This window comes from Rhodnius prolixus, unplaced genomic scaffold (genome assembly GCF_049639745.1).
Source record: "Rhodnius prolixus isolate KJV_2025 unplaced genomic scaffold, Rpr scaffold_7, whole genome shotgun sequence".
Lineage (NCBI taxonomy): Eukaryota > Metazoa > Arthropoda > Insecta > Hemiptera > Reduviidae > Rhodnius > Rhodnius prolixus.
Genome location: NW_027411582.1, coordinates 36,753,036 through 36,772,476, shown reverse-complemented (window position 1 = coordinate 36,772,476; position 19,441 = coordinate 36,753,036). Strand labels below are relative to the sequence as shown.

The window sequence follows — 19,441 nt, the reverse complement described above, 5'->3', positions numbered from 1 at the left end:
ACATTCAGGTTGTGTGGCGTTGTCGTCAGCCACCTCTGATGGCACTTAGATGTAAAATCAGAGGGTGCTGACGACACTTTTACATATTGTATAATCTGCGGGAGGGCCGCATGCGATCCGCGTACCACTTTTTTCTGGGTGTGGCCCACGGATCGAAATTGAATTTTTAAACCTGTAATAAATTACCATATTAATTGAATTGTTCTTTTTTTTTTTAAAAAAAAAAAAATAATTAATTTGTAAAAATGAATATGTAGTAACATCATTATGAATAAGCGACAAGTAATCGTGGTATCAAGAGAGCAAAGAAATTAATAATTTATCCCGAAAATCATCCCTTTCAGTCAAGTTTCAAAAAAAAAAAAAATCCTTATTCCAGCTTTTTTTTCTTTCTTTTTACAGGAATACATAGAACGAGTTGTACGATGGCGTCTAGAACGAGGTGTAAGCGAACAGACAGAAAGTCTGGTGCGTGGATTTTATGAAGTTGTAGAACCCAGGTTAGTTTCAGTATTCGATGCCAGAGAATTGGAATTAGTGATTGCTGGAACGGCCGAAATTGATCTGACCGATTGGAGGCTGAATACTGAATATAGATCAGGTGACAATTTTTTAATAAACTAAGTGTAATAGTTTTTTTCATTTTGCAATTGTTAATATATTTAAAAGGAAAAAATGAAAGAAAAGATTCTTTGTTACAAAAGAAAATCTATTGTTTCCCAATTCAAGTTGTACCTTCCCTTATCTTGTAATTTTTTTTGTATCAAGTTTTTTGCGTTCTAAAGAAAATTCTGTCTCTAATTTCCCACCCATCCATTACGTCAATATTTTTTTAAAACCAATTTTCCTAATGAAATATTTATTTTTAAAAATTATTAACCTTCCATTTTTTTTATGCAGGTTATCACGACAGTCATCATGTGATTACCTGGTTTTGGGCGGCTATGGAAAGATTTTCCAATGAACAACGTTTACGTCTTTTACAATTTGTAACTGGCACGTCTAGTGTTCCTTATGAAGGATTTTCAGCGTTAAGAGGCTCTACTGGACCTAGGAAATTCTGCGTGGAAAAATGGGGAAAACCAAACAGTTTACCTAGGTATATTTATTTTAATACTATATTTGTAAAAATATTTACCAGTGATGGTGAACCTATGTGACCCGCGGGTCAGACTCTGTCCCACAAATTGCTAGGCAACCATTTGTTTGTTTGCACGCGGGTTGATTTAGATTTTCTAATTGTGGTGGATAATTTATATTCTATCTGTATTTTTTTTCAATCACGCATATCGACACAAAAACAATTTAAATGCCTATCTATAACCTTTAGTTTGATCATTACAGTTCTAAACCTGTAAAATGACGACAAATGTTTTTGTAGTATATTTGAAATAAAGCAAAAGTGTTTACAAAATATCAAATAAAATGTATAAAATTTTACTCATATTTTGTTTGTTACAAAAAAAATCGACAACCCAAAGCAAATAACCACATTTAGATTTTTCTTCAGATAGTTAAAACACACTTTTGTTCAGGTTATGTTTGTAAAAAAAGAGACTTCCATAGCCACTTGTTTTCGTCCCGTTTTACCCGTTAAGCTAACTGAATTTTTTAAAGATGTTTAGTTTGCAAAATATTCAGTTTAAACTTATCTCTTGTGCAAATGGGCATCAGTGACCCAAGAGCTAGTACTAAAAAAAAAAAATGAACAAAATTTGACCCACGTCTCAAAAAGGTTCGCCATCCCTGATATTATACTGTATATAATGTAAAAAAAAAATACTTGTTTGGCATACATTTCATTTTAAAAATTATTTCAAATATAAAAGTCTATTTAATATATTTTTTTCTGCAACCCTGTAGGAATGTTCTCATTACTCAATTAAAATCAGCTGTGTAATGCCCAATTTCCCTCACTAGTGGGGAAAAATTCCCATTAGTGTCACTATCATCACTAGTGAGTGGAAAAACTTTATTGTGCTTCCTTGATATAAGAAGTTTTGTTATTAACATAAATATTTTCTGTAAAACTCTAATAAGCTTATTTAAATTTATTTTATTCAAATAATTAAAAAACGAATATTAAAAAATAAAATAAAAATTGAAAGGAATATAGAAATAAAAATAATACTTTAATAAATAATTAGATATTTTTAATTATAACAGTTAAAAGGGTTATAGTGTTACCTTATAGAAATTTAAAATGGATTCTTGTGATTCCTGTTTAGTTTTTTTTTTAGTTAATGACCCTAATGGTTGCAGAAAAAATATAATATTTAACTCGAGTGTAAAGTATTTTCCTCACACTCGGCAATTTGCACTTGCACGCTCTTGCAAACCCTGCCTCGTGTGAGGAAAAGTACTACTTTCCACACTTGTTAAATAAATAACTATTTTTTGGGGTTTTTATTATGTATTTATTTTTAATTTTTTAATTTTGTTACCAGAGCTCATACATGTTTCAATCGTCTGGATCTACCGCCATATCCTACGCCGGAGATTTTATACGAGAAATTATTGCTTGCTGTTGAAGAAACGAATACATTTGGCATTGAATAGACAAAGAGTCTATTTAAAAAGAACAAAAATAAGTTACACCAGTATTGCCTTAAAAAAAACCAAAAAAACGTTTTCAACACATTTTTCTTGTGCATTTGTACATTATCGCTTCATCGTGGTCTTCATTTTTTGGTTGTGTTCTAAATTTCTGGTAAGAGAACAAAAAATTTATATTGTAATTTTCTTTTGAGTTATAATGTGGCGAAATTTTAATTTTTCAAGTTTTAAAATATTTCTTTATTTTTTTTTTTTTTTTGACGATTTAACAACTAAAAATACTCACGGTTGTTACTAGTTTTTAAACAATTTATTGTCGCTTCTTTGACAAAAAAATCCGAGAAGAAAATTGTCTAGTCCTTCTATTACATTCTTGTTTTTTTCTTTATTTTTATTTTTAAGGACTTCAAAATAAAATAGCCCAAAAAAAATAAAGAGTCAAAGAGAATAAAATAACTTGAAAAGATTTTTGGGGAAACTTTTTCCCCCCAAAAATAAATAAAAATAAAGAGAAAAATATTGTTCTCAATTTTATTTGAAATAGTTTCACTTTCTAATGTCCATCAAAGAAAAAAACGGAATAAAAAAAATTGAAACAAATTTTTGTGATATATTATGGAGCTATATTTTAGAGGGTAGTTGATTTTTTTAAGAAATAAATAAATAAGAAAGTAATAATTTGTGCTTGCAAAGAATTATCAATTTTGAATCTAGTGGTAACTTTAAAATAATATTACACACATATGATTTCTCTCTTACTGCCTATCTCAAACCCAAAGTTTTTCAAAACTTGCGACTGTCTCAATTATTATATTAAGGGACTTCAGTTACAGTAATTGGTTATTAGCATTATTGTTTTTAGCAAAACTTTGCCAAGCTTCTTAAACTCATGCTTGATTTCAAGCAAAAAATATACATATTTCGTGAACTTCTACACAACTTCCCTCTTATAATTTTTTTCAAGCTTCTTACCTTTACATTTTTTTTTTTTTTTATAACATCCGGTACATTATGCCGGAAATAACATCTGTAGAGGGAAAAAAAAACTTCGATGAATCCGCCAAAAATGCTATACAGGTAGTCCTCGGGTTATGATGGTCTCGAGTTACGACGTTTCGTGGTTATGACTTCCATGTACAGAACCAGAATTGTACAGTACAGTACTATGAAAAGCCCGCCAGAACTACTGTACTTGTTTTGGTGTGCAGTACTGGTACAGTACTATGAAAAACCCGCGAACTACTGTACGTGTTTTGGTGTGCAGTACTGGTACAGTACTATGAAAAAGCCAGCGAACTACTGTACTTGTTTGGATGTGCAGTACTGGTACAGTACTATGAAAAACCCGCGAACTACTGTACGTGTTTTGGTGTGCAGTACTGGTACAGTACTATGAAAAACCCGCGAACTACTGTACGTGTTTTGGTGTGCAGTACTGGTACAGTACTATGAAAAACCCGCGAACTACTGTACGTGTTTTGGTGTGCAGTACTGGTACAGTACTATGAAAAACTCGCGAACTACTGTACGTGTTTTGGTGTGCAGTACTGGTACAGTACTATGAAAAACCCGCGAACTACTGTACGTGTTTTGGTGTGCAGTACTGGTACAGTACTATGAAAAACCCGCGAACTACTGTACGTGTTTTGGTGAGCAGTACTGGTACAGTACTATGAAAAACCCGCGAACTACTGTACGTGTTTTGGTGAGCAGTACTGGTACAGTACTATGAAAAACCCGCGAACTACTGTACGTGTTTTGGTGTGCAGTACTGGTACAGTACTATGAAAAACCCGCGAACTACTGTACGTGTTTTGGTGTGCAGTACTGGTACAGTACTATGAAAAACCCGCGAACTACTGTACGTGTTTTGGTGTGCAGTACTGGTACAGTACTATGAAAAACCCGCGAACTACTGTACGTGTTTTGGTGTGCAGTACTGGTACAGTACTATGAAAAACTCGCGAACTACTGTACGTGTTTTGGTGTGCAGTACTGGTACAGTACTATGAAAAACCCGCGAACTACTGTACGTGTTTTGGTGAGCAGTACTGGTACAGTACTATGAAAAACCCGCGAACTACTGTACGTGTTTTGGTGTGCAGTACTGGTACAGTACTATGAAAAACCCGCGAACTACTGTACGTGTTTTGGTGAGCAGTACTGGTACAGTACTATGAAAAACCCGCGAACTACTGTACGTGTTTTGATGAGCAGTACTGGTACAGTACTATGAAAAACTCGCGAACTACTGTACGTGTTTTGGTGTGCAGTACTGGTACAGTACTATGAAAAACCCGCGAACTACTGTACGTGTTTTGGTGTGCAGTACTGGTACAGTACTATGAAAAACCCGCGAACTACTGTACGTGTTTTGGTGTGCAGTACTGGTACAGTACTATGAAAAACCCGCGAACTACTGTACGTGTTTTGGTGAGCAGTACTGGTACAGTACTATGAAAAACCCGCGAACTACTGTACGTGTTTTGGTGAGCAGTACTGGTACAGTACTATGAAAAACTCGCGAACTACTGTACGTGTTTTGGTGAGCAGTACTGGTACAGTACTATGAAAAACCCGCGAACTACTGTACGTGTTTTGGTGTGCAGTACTGGTACAGTACTGTGAAAAACCCGCGAACTACTGTACGTGTTTTGGTGAGCAGTACTGGTACAGTACTATGAAAAACTCGCGAACTACTGTACGTGTTTTGGTGTGCAGTACTGGTACAGTACTATGAAAAACTCGCGAACTACTGTACGTGTTTTGGTGTGCAGTACTGGTACAGTACTATGAAAAACCCGCGAACTACTGTACGTGTTTTGGTGAGCAGTACTGGTACAGTACTATGAAAAACCCGCGAACTACTGTACGTGTTTTGGTGAGCAGTACTGGTACGGTAGTATGAAATTTTTAATATATAGTACACTACTATTTTTTTTATTACTGTTTCATTTCATTATTAAACAAACTGTACACAGTATTTTATATGTGTTTTTTGATAATTATGTAGAGTACTGTGTTAGGATAGGCTAAGTGCTTACAGTACCATACTATTATTATGGTAATACAGTACTGTACTGTACTGTATATGGTACAGTTTTCGTATGTTCCGACTTACATCGAAAAAATACGGTTTACGATGCCGCGTAAGAACGGATCAACGTCGTAAGTCGAGGACTACCTGTACAAAGAATTTTTCCTACAAAAAAATGACATAAATCAAAGTTATTTACATTTATATTAACGTAATACTTCCGGTTAAATGGTTCTTTAGAGGATTAAGCTTTAAGCCAGCCACCCTTATCTCGTAGAAGATCCCTTAATGGAGTTTCTGTCATCGTACACCACCACCACCACCACCATGACAGTACCAACGTTTGTGGTCAATAACAAAAAAAAAGCTTTCAAGATAACTTGAAACCACTTTTTCCAGAAAAATCTTGCGTTAATTTCTCTTTTTTTTTTTGTTAATAGTATTTCCGGTTGATGGATATTAATCGGTAAGTTACTGCCCGCGCGGGGGGGGGGGGTCCTGCCGGAAGCAATAAATGATAAAAAAAATTTAAAGTTTCACTTTTCTGCAATTTTTTTGAGATCATTTTTGTTCACGTCACACGCAAACTACTACATATACTTATTTTTAGATTTAGAAGTTCTCGGAAAACTGGAAATCATTTCCAGTGAAAATATGAAAATTTACCACAAGTTAAGTAATTTTCTTATTTATTAAAGAGAATGCAGCAGTAAGAGAAAGAATAAAAATGTTTTAAAAAATAAAAAAACAAGCTTTTTGCAGCCATTAAATTTTTTTATTTTAATTTTCATTTTTAGGAAACTTCCATATTGCATTTTTCTTTTGTAGTGGGTAAAATTGGGATTTATTTATTTTAATAAAAAAAAATAAATAAATAGTTACTATTGTTAATTTCATTCTCAGGAATTATATAGTAAATATTTGCAGAATGTAATTTTTAAAAAAAAAATCATTACAAAAGTTTGTTTTGTTTTTATATATTATTATATAATATTGATATCGTTACAGTGCATGTGTACAATAAATGTTTTATTACAAAAATAAATAAATAAATTTATATATAAAAATTTAAAAAAATTAAAACAAAAAATTGAAATTTTATACCTAAATTTTAACAACATAGTCTAAATTTATGTATATTATTAAACAATACATTATCGTTATATGTTTTATTATTATATTAAACAATTAAAAAAAAAAGATGTATTAAATTAAATTGAATAATTAATATATTATATTAAAGTGATAAAAATAATAATAATCGTCAATATAAAAAAATTAAAAATTTAAAACAATGAATCGTTAGGCGCTCAGTTGTATCCATTAATTATTATTACATGTTGTATAAAGTATAAGTTCTTCATTTTGCTACCAAAAATAATATAAATTTATTTGTTAATATTAGCGATTTTATACAATATATTTGATAAAAAAATATATATATTTAGGAAATATATAATAACCATAGAAAAAATAAAAATTATGTGGTGGTTTAAACTTAAAAAAAAAAAAGAAGATATACGTCCACTTAAAAAAAAAATGAACAATTTTTCAAATAGAGTAAATTAAATATTTGTAAAAATTAAACAAACAAAAAATTTTGTTTATTATTTATGGTGGAAATTGTTGTGGGAAAGCTTTTATTAGAACTTTGTGAGGCATTGAGTATTTTCCATTTTAATAGTTTAGTTAAATTTTAGGTCAGTGTTTTTTTTTATTTACGGCAATTTTTTGTTTCTTAGCAATCGATTGTATTCTTAGGCGCGGAAATATGTTACAAAATTAAAGTAAGTCCTATATTTGTCGAGCTTTACTAGAAATTGGGCTAAAGTGGCTTAAAAAATTAAGTGTAATGTGAGGAATTTGTTCGAGTTTTTGAGTTATACTACCATAATCTCTAGCTAGTTGTATTCTTCAATCGATCTTTGACGGACATTATCGAATGTATACGCGTGTTTTGGTGTAGATGCGATTGTCTAGGGACATCATTACTACAGGAATTAAAGAAGTTTTCCTGGTCCTGGTCCCGGGATAGAGTGTGCCTATTCTTGGAAAAAGGTAGGTTCTAGCCCTTTTTTTCCCAGTGGAAGTTTACTGATATCATAAAACACGTCCTCCTTTTGTACAGGAAATATTTCTTGTCTACTGCCTATCCGAGTGTGTACAGCTACTTGTAAGGACAGTTTCTACTCGGTCCTTAGATTTTTCATGGGAAAAATGCCTCATTCCACTTTTTCTAATCTTTCGGTCTCCTGACGGACAGCCTAGTTTCTACCGTTGAACTAAAGAAAAGTCTGGTTTTTTTGTTAATCACGGATAAAGTTCATCTCATCACTTCTTCTTCTCCTAAGGAAACTCATAAGAAACATTTTATCGAATCTTACTAGTTTCAGTCTCAATCGAAGTCTCTAACCGATCGATTTATTTTAAGACTATTCGCTCCACTGTTGAAATCAAAAAAGGCATTTTTCTTATAGCAATTGCTAAGTCTCCTCACACATACAACATTCTCTCTCAGCTTGCCACTCCTTTTTCTAGTAATGCCAGCTGAAATTTGTTTCTCCTCAATGACAGAAACCTCCTTGTATTTACTACAGAAAAATTACACAATCTTCTCATTTCTTGGAAGTCTTGGAAGACGTGTACGATTTTGGCTAGTTATTCTCTCTATGATTGAAGCTTTGTAAAAGTCTGGGAAGAACAGTTCCGGTTTGTTCTGTTATTTTTTTAGTTTTTCTATTACTTCCTCTTAGTTTTTAGTTCATATTGTTTACCATTATGTAAATACTGTAATATTTCCTTATGTTTCTGTATATTTTGATTTATAAATAAGAAATGTTCTAGTCAAAAATCTAGGTTTTTTTTTAAAGTAAAACATTTTTAATAAAAGTCATGAAAATGTTTATTGTAATTTATATTTGCTTTGTATATATTTTAGGAGATATATTTGCTTTTATTCTAGTATTTGTAAAAATGGTGTGCATGTGGGGTCTACTTGATTTTTCAAGAAACAATTTTATTTGTTTAATGTACAGTTAATATTTACTATATTAACAAGTAATAATAAAATGCTTAATTCATTCATTTTAAACATCTAAATGTTTAATCAACCATTGATTAAATTGCAAAGAAAAACATTTTTTAAAAATTGGAATAATTATAATAAATGAAGTCCAGTTTATCTTTGCCTATCAAAAAAAATGGCAAATTTGAACTTTATTGTAATAAAATCGAATTAAATTTAAAGAAAAGATCAATGTCATTTATTATAAGCACTTTATTGTATATTTTTTTTAAAGTTACCTTAACAAAGAAAATTATTTTAAGTTTATTTAATAAATTATTAATTTATTTAATTGAAATCCGCCACTTGAACAACAAAACCATAATCCGACACATCTTTGTTAACTCAAATGTTGTTTTTGATTTTAAAGAAATCGAAAGTGTGGCTGTTATTTATTAGGTTTTATGCCGTATTTTGATTCTATTACAAATTAATGACACTGTAGTTAAATATTTATTAGACAAAAAGTAAACATAACAGAATGAGTCATTTTGGATAATGATAGCTTTTTAAAAATTCAATAAATCGACATTCCTTTTATTATTTTATTATTTCTCAAGGAATGTATACGTGTGGAGAAAATAAATTATATATTGCTATTTAGCATTATTCAAGTATGTATTTATGTATATTTTGTTTGTGTTATCATAAAAGATAAACAAAAAATTTAAAACAATCGATTGTTGTCTTGTGGTTATTGCATCCTTTTTCTTTCTATATCCTCTTTCCTGAAATTGCCATTTTCCAATATTTTAAATTTAAATCACCTTAGAAGAAAATTGGATATGTAAGGAGTTAAAATTCAAAACTTAATCGATTCCTAAAAAGGTAGTATTTAATCGTTCTAAAAAAAAAATCGATACTTCAGAAGTTAGATGCAACTTGTAACCATCACTTAACATAACCATTCTATTACGGCCGTAGTTGTCTCAATCTCAAATCAGAAGTAGTGCTAGCCAGTGGAAATTGTTTACTTATAGTTAACTCTAATAGAATCCTCATTTTTACTGCTATGAAAAATGAATAGTGGACGTTTAGAAGTTCAATGGTCTCCATGCAATCCAGATAAATTCATTACTTGGGGATCTGATATATATTTATATGAAACATTACCTAAACAGGACATCAAGGAAGGTACCCAATGTAGGTTTTGTTTGTATTCATATATTTATTTGAGAAAGAATTAAGAAAATTATAACTGAAAAATTTATTTCATTTAAAAGTGTAACTGTCAAAAACTCACTTTCAGATGTAGATATATCCGACACCACTGTCGCTTATCTGCTAGCTTCAAATTCAGGTTATCATTACGCAAAATGTGTAGATATTTATCCTAATGATGAAATGGATACTTTGTTAGCAGTTGGCCAGGCAAATGGTAAAGTTACTTTGGTAACTTTTGGTCCCACTAAATACGATTCACTTGGTCTTACGGGTTTAGAATTTAGTAAGTATAATGTGGCTAATTATATTGTTACCTGTGTATGGTTTATTTTAGAGACATAATTGTTTGTGTTTATACTACATCATCGATGTTATTTTATTTGTCCAGATCCAAAGCATGCCCGTCCATGCAATGCGGTGGCTTGGAGTCCAAGCCCAGAACAGTTATTAGCTTGTGGCCTGGATCGATATAGAAACGATCATTGTGTACATGTCTGGGATGTAGGATCTCGACAGCCTATTGCTTCACCTGTTGCTGAATTAGGACTTTCAGATACTGCTAATTCTATTTGTTGGTTACATAATAGGTGCCTAGTTGTTGGTGTAAATAGTAAACAGCTAAAAATGTACGATCTTAGAGGTATAGATCATTTATAATGATTTAAGGTAGAATTTAGTGAAAAAACAATTTTTGAAATAAAACTGTATGGTTTAGATCCAACCAGAGCCATTAATTCATCACAAACAAAAGCAGTATTTGGAGTCACCGGGCCGCCTCGATCTAGCTATCTCTTTGCCAGCTACGTTGAAAATCAAATTGCAATTTGGGACATCAGAAGTTTAGATAAACCGGTTTTGACATTACCCCAGGCGAAACCTGTAATAAAGATCTCTTGGTGCCCAACAAGGTATAATTTTAAATATATGTATATGTGAAAAACTCATTTAAAAAAAACAAAAACGAAGTCGCGGAAAACCCGCAACAAAATTGTAATATTTGTTGTAGTGAAAATTTTTTGAGTTTGAGCTTTTATATTATGAATTAATATGTACAAAAATTGTTAGGAAAAATCTACTGGGTTCGTTACATAAAGATAGTAGATCATTACATTTACATGACATTCAATTAATGGATGATATGGACCATTCAATCTTAGAAAGAAGCGTAAAAACTACTTTATCCAATCAAATTACTTCATTTTCCTGGCATCCAAAACGTGAAAGTCGACTTCTTGCCATTTCGCTTGCAGGTAGTAAACTTTTTAATATGTGCATGTGTATGCTATTATTATTTTGACGAACTATTTGAACGCAAAATTAATCTTCTATAAAAACTTTTTTATTTTTATTTTTAAACTTCCTGCTATTACAGGTGTTCTTTGTGATTATTACGTATGCGAAAGAATGACTTTAAACTGGTCACAAACATGTGAGGTTGTGTGGACATACGGACAGAGAGATTTGAAAATAATTAATGAATCAAATCCTATATACGAAGAACTTGGTGATATTTCTAGAATTATGAGAAGAAGGGCTCTACAGGGTTATGGATTGAAGGCAAGTCGTAAGATTAATTTGTCCAATAGTTGTACTTCATGTTAAAGTAATAATTGGGGCCTTTTTATTTAAAAAAAGAAAGTGCATCAATGAATCCAGATTAACGAAATGGCAGATGAGTTAGCGAAGGTAGGTTTTTCTAAGTATTTCTTAAACCAAGGGCCTATATTGCCCATGGAGGTATCATAATCATACAATTAAGACATGTGACTATAAGAAATGGAAAAGAAACTCCTACTGAAATGAATCCAACTTAACTCTTTTGAAAAGATTTATTCAGAATGATAAGCCTAAGTATTACCTAGAGATTATCAAGTGGAGTAGGAAAGACACAAACAGTGGCACTGATTACCAGACTTGCACCAATGGCTTGCCATTTGTTCAACATCAAGACAATTTTTTAGACATGAGTGTCATCCTCTATAAATGTCCACGCTTTGTACAATGCTGATAGGGGATCTTTGGAGGAATATAAATAAGATCTAAACTTTATAAACTTGTCTGAGATGGATTTGAAAGACTTAATATTGGATGTGAGAATTTGACGATAATTAAGTTTTCTATAGGATAAGATTGGGGCCCATTCGTGGCCTTAGTTCTGTGCCTTACAGTACCCATCTCGAATAGCATCAGTTATGATCGAAGAAGATAAAATATCAAACTTGAGCTTTATACTAATCACAAATTCTCTAAACATGTATTTCCAATTAAAAATATTTTTTAGCTATCTCAATACTTCAATTTAGGAGCAGTCAAAGAAAAATAATTTTAGCCATCTTATTGTTTCAGACAGAATTGAAAGATAATGCTGTTTTAGTTGACGATGAAGATCTAAAAGATATTTGGTATTGGTTGGATCAGAGTAAGGATTTGGTTAACGATGGAACACTGACTTCATCTCCAAATAAATTGCATCCTGGCATTAAGTCAGTATTTTGGTTATTTTAATCTTATGTTCTCCGGTTTGTGTTATCATAATTTTCAACATTTGCTTGGTTTGCATTGTTCTTAGGTCTGTCTTAGGGATGGATAAAGTAAATGCTCCCAATGCTATAGCAGTAAAGTCGGAATTATTTTATTTAACCTGGCCAGGATTGAATAATTCAGCTTCGGTTAAAATTTTCAGGTAATACGATTGTTGTAACCTTTAATTAGATTGAAAATGTACCATATATGATGTACATTAAAGATAGAAGGGTAACATTATTGCCAATTTGACTCATATTTTTTTGGCCAAGCTTTCGACTTAGGGTCTTAGATCATAACATCTTCAGGGCTTGAATCATTCTTCATCATAGGTCTTCATAATCAACTAAACATTTACTGATTACAGATTGCAATGTACATCGATTTGATTCTAGAAATAGTTGGCAAAAATTATTTACTTTACACTTAACAATTATAATTTGTTGTACATTGTTAATAATGATTACTTACGCATAATGTTATAAGTTGAATAATTGTTTTTAAACTATTTTTTTTTTTATCAAATTATTAATGTACATTGTGATTTGCTTCTGTAAAAAAGTATGTTCCACAGCCCTGATGAAGACCTAAACCCTAAGGCGAAAGCTTGGTGGCAAATATATAAAAAATTAAGTCTAAAATAGGAAATAATCTTTTACTCCTTTGCAGTAATGAAACAGTCCAAAAAAGATGAACAGTATTCTACTATATATAAGACTATTGGTTAAAAGACTATATGTATGAAATTATGTTTTTAGAAGCGAGGTAAGAGATAAGGCTCTGTATCTTTGTAACTGGAAATTTGTACATGATCCAATTACCCTTCAGTTGACAATGGAGCAGCTTGAATCTCAAGGTAAATTTAAAGAAGCTATTCGAGAAAATGTTCCTATTTATTTTTATTCATGAACAGACTTTTCGTTATGTTTCTTTATAAAAAGATCCATCTAGTTTTTGAACTATTCATTTTTGTTGTTAGTTTTCGAAGTGTTAATCACTTCTCCTGACGTAATTGTCATACATAATATTTTATACGTCGAGCACGTATGTTTATTGTATAGCTTTTTGATTTTCATCCATCATCAGAGTTAAATTAATAAGATTGGTGTAGTTATTTTGATTTTATTTATGTTTCCGTCTGGTACTACGCTTGTTTACTACTACATACGTGCTAAAACGGATTAAGTCACTGCGGACTGAATATGAGGTATAATATTTTGAAATTTACAAGTTCTTCTTCAAGCAAAGTATAGTATACAAAAAAAGTTGAAAAATTAATTCTATGAAGTAGTACTTCTGATTGACTTATTGTCGTTTAAACTCGGAATTACTTCAAAACAACACCAAAAAGACATTTTAAAGGGAAGTGTCCCTACCCTCTCACCAGTAGTACCCGTAATTGAATGTCCTCTACTAACTTTCGAGTTAAGACTGAAAACCATCAAAGAGATAGATGATAAGAGGCTATGAGAAATTTACTGTTAAATTTTTTTTTTCAATTTCATCCCAAACAAGAAATTCAGAATAGAAAAAATAAATATTCTATTGCGGGACAATCAACGTTGTAAATCATTTAAATTCAAATGTTGTTAAAATACTTAAAGTAGCAGTTGTAGCTATGTCATGAAGGTAAATCGATAATTACAGGATTATCGATATAATTACAGGATTCACAACAAAAGCTGCTGCACTTGCCGTGTTTAGTTTACAATTAAAGTTGGCTATAAAACTATTAGCAAAAACTGAGTACAACACATTAGCAATGGCGCTATCAGGTAATTTGACTTATTTGATTTTTCTATAAAATTCTCACAATAAAAAATATTACTTTTTTTCAGGTTAATTTTTTACTGTGTAATGTAAAACAATTTTGCATAATTTATAGGTTTTAACGATGATAAAAATAGTATTTGGAGAGAATCTTGTATGGTTTCTCGAATGAAATTGACAGATCCTTATTTACGTGCAGTATTTGCTTTTTTAACTTCAGATTCTGAAAATTATGATTTAGTTGTGGTAAGTTACATGTTAATCACTCAATTATCAATAACTATGTTTGATCAATATAGAAATTCATTTTATTTTTTTTTCCCCAAAAAAATTCTTGTTTAGCATGAGCAAGAAATGGCTGTTGCCGATAGAGTTGGTTTTGCTTTAACGTATCTATCAGATACAAAATTGGCAGAATTTATAACACAGCTTACGGATAGTCTAGTTCAGGAAGGAAATTTATCTGCAGTACTGTTAACAGGTTTGTGATTTCTTTGTTTGATAAATAAATTGACGAAGTCCATGTAGATTTTTTTTTGAAATTCTATGAAAAATATATTTAAAATTTAATTCATTTGTAACTAGAGAAACTATCTTCTGATGATTAAACTCATAGGGGGTTGTTGAAACATTTGGCGTTCATAGAAAATAACTGCAGATTTACGAAATATTTTCTATTATAACTCAGGCAATTTAGAGTAACTATTTTAAAATTTTTGCTTGATTTCAACTTTTAGGCATTTCTCAAAATAGTTTCATTCTATTTTGGATTTGTCCAAATTACTGATACCGAACTGAAGACAATCTTCTCTCTTGTATTAAATTTGCAGTTCATAAGAGTCACATTTATGCGGAAAATCAGTATCAGTATGCGTTACAAATACTTGTCGTCATTCGTACATTGAATATCCGCAACCATGATATTTGAATTTGAAAATTGTATTAGTTAGATTGAAATATTATATTTTTTTTTTCAGGCATGAGCACGCAGACTATTTCATTACTGCAACATTATCTTGATAATACTGGCGATGTTCAAAGTGTCAGCGCTTTAGCAATGAGAGGGTTCTCTCCTACATTGCTTGAACACGATAGAACTCAATATTGGATTAATTCGTAAGTCTTGATTTAAAATTTGACTTTAACTGGTAAACTGTAAGGCCCAAAGTAGTGGAAAACAGTATTATTGTATCTTAATTAAATTTAGTATACAGTTTACATGTAACTTTTATTTCAATTTTCTTTCCGAAGAAAATTATTTTTAGAGATGTTTTGAAGGGGGTTCGCTTTACTCTAAATCTATGAATCTAAATTGTCATTTAAGTGTAATATTTGTTTTTACAAACTTTATAATATTAGTTAGAAGCAATATTAGTTATAATTTGTTTCGAAACTAATGAGTTAGAAACCTTGGGAATTGTATTAAAAGAAATTTGAGTCTGTTGACAGTTACAGAAGTTAATTTAATAATCTTTCCACTTTTTCAAATTTGATAAAATTTCAAATCTTAATTTTTTTTATTGAAATTCAGTTACAGAGAATTGTTAGACATTTGGAGAATGTGGTCACAACGTTCTCAATTTGATATCTGGTACAACAGCCGTTCTTCCACAAAACCAGAACAACAAGTTTATGTAAATTGTAATTTCTGTGGTAAAAGTACATCCGCTCATAGCCAGATTATGTCTCGTACTAAAGCATCATATCCAAGATTTACTGGATCTTCTAATCAGAATAAGGTAGTTAGTTTTGTGATTATATTTTAATTTAAAGGTTTTCCGTTATTTATTATTAATCTACTATGTAGCAGTCGTATGTTATCTACTGTGTACCAATTACAGATGTCATGTTGCCCAAATTGTCGTAAACCACAACCCAGGTGTGCCATTTGTTTAATCCACATGGGCACTGCTTCCTGTTATCAACCGGAAAATGTAAATCAGCCAACAGTCAGAATCAATCCTTTTGATTTATGGTACACATGGTGTCAAACTTGTCGACATGGAGGCCACGCGATGCATATCACTCAGTGGTTCAAGTAAATATTTATTATTTTGTCATTTAAAGTGAACAAAATTCACTGATCTTTAATAGGAATTAAATTCACCCAGCTATGAACTGTTTTATTACTTTTCAACTCCAGTTATTGGTGCTCTCGTGATTTCTTTAACGGTGATTGGGTAATTGGTGGATGATTGCCATTAGGAGTTTAAAGGGTTTCCGGAGAGGGAGTTTCAGAGGCGAGGGCTTAGGGTAAAGGATTTGAGTGAGATAGGAGCTTAAAATGCAATCTGTACAGTGAATAGTTTGGACCAGGGATAAGAACATTGAGATTTGTGTCTAGGATAAGGTTGGATATATGGAATGTGGAGTTAGTAATATGACGAAGGATATTAAATTGGATGTGGTTTATAAATTATTATTTTTGGCAGTAGGGCCATACAGTTCCGGTTCGTCGGCCTAAAGAGGAAGTTATAGAAAATGGCGTCCATAAGTGAGAATTTTCAGAATATTGTCACAGTTATTGAGAATATTTCCTACGAGATATTTTTATGTATTCTCATACCCTGCTTTTCCAGCACATTTCCAAATATACCTACAGTTTCCTCTTTGTGTTCGCAGAGGATGATCATATCCTCTGCCATAAAAAGATTATATTCTCCACGTTGCTATTTTCCTATTCAAAGTCTTTCATAATTAAGTCTGTTACTGAATCGAACAAAAAAAAAGCTCAGTATTGAATCTTGGAGCTCGCCTACTGCTTTATACCATCCATCTTGTCTTGTCAGATTGAATTGTACGAACGAATACTGCGTTGCTCTACATAAATAATTATAATAATCCTAGAAAATGCTTTCTTATATTGAATCTTTGAATGAGTTCATCATTATTATGAAAACTAATTATAGGATTTTAAATAATATGTAATTGATGTATATTACATCAGGGATTTGCACATCCTGAGTTTACCTTCATGTTTATTAATAAATTCATTCTGTGTACGTGATATTTTAATAACAATTACTTTTATGAATGATTACAGAGAACATCAAGAATGCCCAGTCACTGCTTGCACCTGTAAATGCTTCTCGCTAGATGCACCCAGTAATATTCCATCAGTTAGTTCTGTAACTTAGTAAGAGCGGAAATCCACAATGACTTGTACTTATATGTAAATATACTAGGTGGTCACTTAAATTACCATTACATAGGTAAGGGTTTAGCTGTGTGCTTGTACACTAGACTTCGAACACCAAGGAATTTGAGTCTAGCTTGCGACTTCTAGGTTTCCTCTTAAAAAGGTACCTCTACAATTCACAGTTTCCAGAAGTCGACAGTGAACTGAGACTACCGAAGTGCCAAAGACTCGCCTTAATTTTAAAAAATAATAATAATTACTATTTTCTTTGCCAAAAGAGAAATTAAGAACAGTGTTTCAAGACGATTCCTTTCCCCAAAAATTTACTAGTACTGCTAGATGTTCTGTATTTGTGTTGCACATAAATGTGATACGTATTCATTTAATACCTTTATAAGTGTATAAAAAATGTACAGACATTAGTTGTATGAAGAAATTATTATTTTACCAAAGAATTTTCATTTTATAATAAATTTCATATTTTTTCTTGAAATTCTATTTTCTTCGGGATTTTCAAATTTCATATCTGAGTTAATCATTGAATGATACATATTTGAATGATCAATTTCAATCTGCAAACCAAAATATATATTTATAGTCTCATCTGCAAGAGTTTTTGCTTCAACAAGAGGTTGGAAGAAAAAGCATTCTCAGACAAAATGTGGAACCAAGGTTAAAGATAAAAGTTTTGATCAAACCTGTTTCGATTTGCAGCTTATATTTTGGTAATTTGATATTTTTTAAATTATTTGTGTTTAAAGAATATATCCTTTGCTAGATTTTTTAATTATCTCTGCCAAGCTTGCGACCTAATGACTAGTTTATCTTCAAGGTTTTACGAATTAAATTAATTGCACAATACATTGGCTTGATTACATGAAATGTTACGTTTTATGGAAGTTGGTAAGTAAAACTGCGTTTTAACGATTTTTGGGTTTATTGAGGTGCAGTCAATAAATTCACAAACGAATTTCTTTCCTCATACCAACGTTTTGGTAAATTTATTCCCTTCTTCAGGGTATTGTAAAATATGTGGAGTTTAATGTTTAGCTACATCATCATAACTCTTGGATTTTGAAAGAGGGTACGGACAGGCACGTCCTATGTTTTTGCTGTTTTTTGACGTGATGGTTTCAGGTCTAAATATAGCCCTAGATATTTTACGTAATTTTCTGACTACTTTTTTTGGTATGTATATTGTGGCTATTTGGGTTTACTGAGGTATGTGTGGTCTTCTTACTGTAAAGGTCATTGCTTCAAATTGGTCATTTCATAGTTCAATTAAAGCAGGGTTCTAGAGTATATACAGCAGTTTGGATCTACTTGCATGGACATCATATTGTGGAGACTCGTAAGTAGAGCAATATCGTCAAGAATACACAGCAGTGAGTTGTAAAATTACTTGGATATTTGTATTAAAAGGATTTTAAATGTTAATTTAACTTGTTTTTTTTACGGTGTTAGCCCAAAACACATGAAGAAAGAGCTATCACGTAACGGCAAAAAAATAATGTTTTTTCAAACTGCTATTTTAAAATTTATTTATTTATAAATAATAAAATTTTACGCAAAGCAGCGATTAAAATGTATCATGTTTCGTATAATTTTCTGTTGACAAGACTAACCTTTAGATTATAACCTACACATTACAGTAAGCTGTGGCAAGACGTGATAACAGTTCCATCCTGCTATCTACTGTCGGCCTGTATTGTAGTAGGTAACTAGACATGAAGTGCAGTCCAAAATTTGTTCAAAACTGTCCATTGTTTTCTGAAAATTAAGGAAAAAACAGAATTTTATTCTTTGAAGGAGTCTCCGAGGGGATACGTACTGGACCTGATTAGAACTACATACTTTCAGAATCAAAGTAAACGTAAAATTTAGTATGTACTTGATAATTTTTTTAATGAACTTTTATTCATATTTTTAATTAAGGTCTGATATTGTAAGAAAAGATTGTATTTTAATACAACGATCTTTAACTATTAACAATCCCACTTTTGTTTTACCATGTAGTTAAAAAAAATATTTCAAAATGGGTCCTGTCATTGCAAACGGGAAAAGTTGAAAATTTATTTTTTATAATAAGCCTTGCGTTTTTTTGTAGGACTTAACTGATGATAATTTTACTGTAGATAAACTTCAAAAGTGTATTATTGAAGTCACGTAGTAACGGATAGTCATTGTA

General features: G+C 31.3%; 2 protein-coding genes across 15 annotated transcripts in view; both read left to right on the top strand.

Moving 5' to 3' along the window:
• The window catches only part of Hecw (Hecw ubiquitin protein ligase), a 204,406-nt gene extending 195,073 nt beyond the window's left edge, over positions 1 to 9,333 (top strand). For all 10 annotated transcript variants that reach the window (XM_074115243.1, XM_074115239.1, XM_074115242.1 and 7 more), the window contains 3 exons: positions 403 to 601; positions 901 to 1,099; positions 2,448 to 9,333. In XM_074115243.1, coding sequence (XP_073971344.1) covers positions 403 to 601; positions 901 to 1,099; positions 2,448 to 2,559 — 510 coding nt within the window. In that variant the 3' untranslated portion in view covers positions 2,560 to 9,333. The remainder of the gene's footprint in view (positions 1 to 402; positions 602 to 900; positions 1,100 to 2,447) is intronic.
• Positions 2,571 to 19,441, top strand: part of mio (GATOR complex protein mio) — a 33,706-nt gene continuing 16,835 nt past the window's right edge. For 4 of the 5 annotated variants that reach the window (XM_074115252.1, XM_074115251.1, XM_074115250.1 and 1 more), the window contains exons 1-16: positions 9,551 to 9,800; positions 9,907 to 10,104; positions 10,210 to 10,461; positions 10,537 to 10,729; positions 10,887 to 11,071; positions 11,194 to 11,378; positions 12,168 to 12,304; positions 12,391 to 12,504; positions 13,103 to 13,200; positions 14,012 to 14,119; positions 14,230 to 14,360; positions 14,457 to 14,595; positions 15,092 to 15,230; positions 15,646 to 15,853; positions 15,956 to 16,152; positions 17,158 to 17,978. In XM_074115252.1, coding sequence (XP_073971353.1) covers positions 9,677 to 9,800; positions 9,907 to 10,104; positions 10,210 to 10,461; positions 10,537 to 10,729; positions 10,887 to 11,071; positions 11,194 to 11,378; positions 12,168 to 12,304; positions 12,391 to 12,504; positions 13,103 to 13,200; positions 14,012 to 14,119; positions 14,230 to 14,360; positions 14,457 to 14,595; positions 15,092 to 15,230; positions 15,646 to 15,853; positions 15,956 to 16,152; positions 17,158 to 17,251 — 2,502 coding nt within the window. In that variant the 5' untranslated portion in view covers positions 9,551 to 9,676 and the 3' untranslated portion in view covers positions 17,252 to 17,978. Of the gene's footprint in view, positions 2,711 to 9,550; positions 9,801 to 9,906; positions 10,105 to 10,209; positions 10,462 to 10,536; positions 10,730 to 10,886; positions 11,072 to 11,193; positions 11,379 to 12,167; positions 12,305 to 12,390; positions 12,505 to 13,102; positions 13,201 to 14,011; positions 14,120 to 14,229; positions 14,361 to 14,456; positions 14,596 to 15,091; positions 15,231 to 15,645; positions 15,854 to 15,955; positions 16,153 to 17,157; positions 17,979 to 19,441 lie in introns of those variants that run through there. The other variant, XM_074115254.1, reaches the window with a different exon arrangement.